General features: G+C 38.1%; 2 protein-coding genes across 2 annotated transcripts in view; both read right to left on the bottom strand.

Annotated features, from left to right (window-relative positions):
• LOC116185002 overlaps positions 1 to 2,870 on the bottom strand; it is a 4,362-nt gene extending 1,492 nt beyond the window's left edge. Inside the window, exon 1 of the mRNA XM_031508381.1 lies at positions 2,652 to 2,870. Coding sequence (XP_031364241.1) covers positions 2,652 to 2,842 — 191 coding nt within the window. The 5' untranslated portion in view covers positions 2,843 to 2,870. The remainder of the gene's footprint in view (positions 1 to 2,651) is intronic.
• Positions 762 to 4,506, bottom strand: part of LOC102673145 (protein sprouty) — an 18,594-nt gene continuing 14,849 nt past the window's right edge. Inside the window, exon 4 of the mRNA XM_031508382.1 lies at positions 762 to 4,506. This exon is cut by the window's right edge and continues 25 nt beyond it. Coding sequence (XP_031364242.1) covers positions 3,982 to 4,506 — 525 coding nt within the window. The 3' untranslated portion in view covers positions 762 to 3,981.

Genomic DNA, 4,506 nt, shown 5'->3' with positions numbered 1-4,506 from the left:
TATTTCTGTTTTTTTTTTTTTTTTTATTTATGCGCATTGCTCGTTCTAATGTTTTATATATATATATATATATTTTTTTTTTGAATGATTTTAATTTTGATCTCGCGGTAAACTGAATTGTCTTTCTCTCGATCGTTTTTTCCAATCAACGATATATATACGTAAAATATATGTGTGTACCAGTTTTTTTCTTTTTTCTTTTTTTTTTTGCTAATCTAAGAACTATTTGGAGTGACGGAAAATAATGCAAAAGAGAAAAGAATATATTTCGATTCATCGAAAGTATTTGCATTCGATATTTCGAAAATGACGGCTGCCTAAGTACGATGCGATACTGTGAAACGTCGAAAGAAAGACATAATGATGAACGATACAGAAAAAAAAAAAAAAGATAGAATGTAAAAGACAAGATGATAAAAACAGAATCGATCGGATTTCTTGTCCTGTGTTACAGCCTATGCGCATTCAATAAAATGATATTGCAAAGAACGACAGACAAATTTCTAAATTATTCGGAGAATCGAAATAGATCGGAAAGAATTTTGACTGTCCTCAAACTACGGCTTCTAACATGTTAAACAGAAATGCATAAATATATATGTATACATATATATATATACAAGTATATATACGTATGTGTGTATATAAAATATTTATGTGCATATATATATATATACATATATGCATGTATATATATATATATATTTACAAGACATATACACACACAGAGCATATAGAGTTAATATTAATAAAAACTTACATTTTTTCTTTTCGCTTGGCGAGACGCGCGCGCGCACACACATCGAACCACACATATACATACAGACGTGTGCGTAGGTATATACAAACATCAATGGGATTGTCGCACATTATTTTCTAATTAACATTGTAGCAAACTTCTTTCCTCTTGCATCGATTCATTCAATCGAATCTTAATAAACATTTAAAAATCCAATTGACTTTTCTCAGCGTCTTTGTGAAACACTTTCGTTGTTTCTTTTGTTACATGAAATATATTCACAACATAAACGTAATACACTAGTTAGGCTCAAGAATTGACACTTGAAATATAGAAACTAAGAAAGATATAATATTTATTCGTTATACGTCGTTATAAGATCGGAATATGAAATTCTAACCTTATTTTATTTTTGCTAACAACAATAAATATAGGTAATAAAAACTAACAAAAGACTAAGTGGAATTGAAAGCTTATATATTTCAAAAAATTTGTTATGTATTATTTCGATATGACATTATGCACTTCACTAAAAAGAATTTGCAATGGTGGGGATAAGACTTAAGGATATAGTATCCGCAACAAAAGTTCGAGTATGTAACGAATAAATGTTGTATAGTTTACTCGCTTGTTCACATGGTATTATATGATTTTATCTGTAGATGGTGACACTTTCGATCAGTATTCTTATTTTTATGATTGTATATTAAATCTTTTAGAAACAACCAATCAAATTCGATTGCCTATTCTTGAGCTTTTAAACTAGTATTACTTATTTATGTAAACAATTCTTGGCTGGTGAAAGGCTAACTCGATCAATGAATTTAAAATTATCAATTACCGATCAATCTCCGTTCTTTATGTACCATGCGTTCTCTTATTCCTTCAACATGGAAGAATAAAGGTATGAATGTAGATACGTTACGATTCATTTGAAGTTCGATCTTTGTCGCCATATTGACTTTTCGATGGTAATAATTTCGTCTCACTTCTCGCTACTTCTTCGCGATGAGCGAAGCTGAACGAGTAGTTTGAAGAATCATTGTTTCGAATAATCGCTTTTCTCGTGACATATTTTCGAACATTTTGATTTCTTCCTTCTCATTCGTACCTTATGAATTTCTAACAATCCTTTCTCGCTGTCGACCTCGTATGCATTTGTGATCAATGACATGTTCAATCACTTGTAACGCTTTCGATATTTAAATATGCAAAAATGAAAAATGATAGTTTTATAGAGTATTTGATTAAAAAAATAATTTCAGATAAAATTTCGACAACGAAACAATCATATAGTCGATAACGATGACGATGTGTGTCCTCGTGGAACATCGACAGCGTGGTACATTCTTCAACGATCAAGCTGCTCGGGAATGGAAAGTTAACACACCTTCGTTCAGTGAATTCCGTCCGCGTGGGAAGCGCTGTTACCGTGCAATTAAACGCCGTTGCGGGCTGCAGTAGCAGCTCCAACACCAAAGAATCTCAAAGGCGTTAATTATTTTCTAAATCTTGCCTGAGAAGTAGACTTGAACTAATGAGGAAAACGATTATCCCTGTATATATGTTAAGTCAACATTTGTTAAGAGAGAGAAAAAAAAAAAAAAAAAAAAAAAAAGAAAAGGAAAAGAAAAGGAAAAAAGAGAAAAGAAGAAAAAGATCCAGTTAACGCGAATTTCCTTCGTCCAAATCCATTCTCCTTGTAAAGCAGAGAGCGGAGCCAATAACAGCAACATCAGTTTAGCAATCACCACGCATGCATGTATCGCTTTTGTCATTCTCCCGTTCCCTAACGAAACGATATTTAATTAAACTCGCACGACTAGATAATACTGGAAAAAAAAAAAAAAAAAAAAAAAAGAAAATTAACAAAATGGAAACGACGCCCGAATGTGGTATACTATATACGTACATAGAAGAGATTTCAGGCGTGCGTTGCTCTTTCTCCCCACTCCCTCCTCCTGATCTGTGTTTTCTTCTCCTCACGCTTATGCCCCCCACGCAATTGTCCTTTTTCCATCTGCCCGCATTCTCGTCGACCCCATGAAGCACACCCACATACGCATACATACTTAACATACACACATAAACGCAAACGTTCATTCTTACAGATTTACAGTTCTCTCGCTCTCACGCAACCCGAACGCGCGTGCATTATCTCGATCTCATGTCATATCACGCTCTCTAACGCTCGACAGGGCCTCGCGCGCTCGATACAATTCCAGTGTTAACGAGTATAAAAGCGTATACATCATATGCCGAGGAAAACGTTCGGAAATACGGACAATGCTTCTTTTCAGAGCTTTCTTTCCCCCTGCCCCGCCCTTTCCTGCTTTCTTTCCCTCTTTCTTCCTCTTTACGGCCGATATTCTTTATGCGTTTCCTATCGCAGTGGTAAGAGACTGGAAATAATTTTTGCAAATAATCCAGTCGCGGCCTTCTCGTCTCGCCTCTTTTCTCCTTGTCGTGCTCCTCTTACTGCGAAACTTTATATATGTGTTACTTGGCAATTCAGCCACGAATAAATTAACCGTAGAAAAGATTTTTCTTTATACAAATATAATATACAATATACATATCTATAATCTAGGTGTAGATGCGCATACACGCGCTTCGAGCAAAGTAACAGCAGAAACGCGTGTATACGCGCATACACGTGCTCGCGTTTAATATACTTTAGTGGTTCTTCTATTCACTCTCTCACTCTCTCATTCACGTTCCACACATTCGCTTGGTCACGCTCGCACTTGTTCTCTGTGTGTGCGCGGTACTATTTATATATTCTATCGTGTATAGACCTATCTATACGTAAGTGGTATGTTTCTGCGTTAATACGCAAGCTCGCGTACCTTGTCATCTTTCTCGCCCTTTCTCCGCTATCTTTCTATCATCTTTCCTACGCCACTATATCCTTTAGCATCATCTCCCTCCCCCGTGACACGATCTCGCGTTCTTCCATTCGTTCTTTCTTTCTTGCTCTCTCAATCTCTCTCGCTCGCTTCGCATTTTCGCGCGCGCATGGAAGAATAATAAATAAAACACTCGCGACGTTAGACGTACAAATTCGTCATTCTCGATTATCGTTTCTCGACTTAAATGCAACTCTTGTACTTAATGCAATTTTCATTTTGCTCCCTCTCCTGTCGGATAATCTCTATGCGTAGAAGAGCAATTTTGTATCCCCCCCTACGTGAGAGATAACACTGCGGGTGTTGGTATTACTGTTGTTGTATCTCTTCCAATTAGAGTTCCGGCGTGACAGGGTCGAGTAACCTTTTTTCCGGATCCCTCGAATCCCCGATATCATTCGCGATCGGATGATGTCTGTTTCCGGCGTTCCCAGTCGTGTTCGGATTACATCTGCATCCCTGGGCTGCGTGCCGAGCATAACACACCTCACACGCCGCGACACATCCTTTGAACGGCCAGTAGCACAATAAGCAGGGCATGACGAGAGTTAAGGCGCCAAGGCAGGCCCACCTGGAGACTCTCCTATTTCCCGTACAGGAGCACGGCTCGTCCGCACAACTAGCAGCCGCTTCCCCATCGATTCCACCTGACCCATTCCCGTCTACGCAATGATAAAACAGTCCCTTCACGCAGCACAGGCAAGAAGCGTAATCGAGAATCGTGTCGGCGGAACAGAAACACTTGTTGTCGCACAGCCATTTGCTGGGCAATGGAGGCGGTTCCCGACAAGACTCGCAACGACATCTACCGCAGAAATTGCACATTATCGACAAACCGGCCGGATCATAAGTCCTAGA

The sequence above is a fragment of the Apis dorsata genome, unplaced genomic scaffold (assembly GCF_000469605.1).
Source record: "Apis dorsata unplaced genomic scaffold, Apis dorsata 1.3 scaffold_85, whole genome shotgun sequence".
NCBI lineage: Eukaryota > Metazoa > Arthropoda > Insecta > Hymenoptera > Apidae > Apis > Apis dorsata.
The sequence above is the reverse complement of the archived record's forward strand: the minus strand, read 5'-3'. Positions and strand labels throughout refer to the sequence as shown.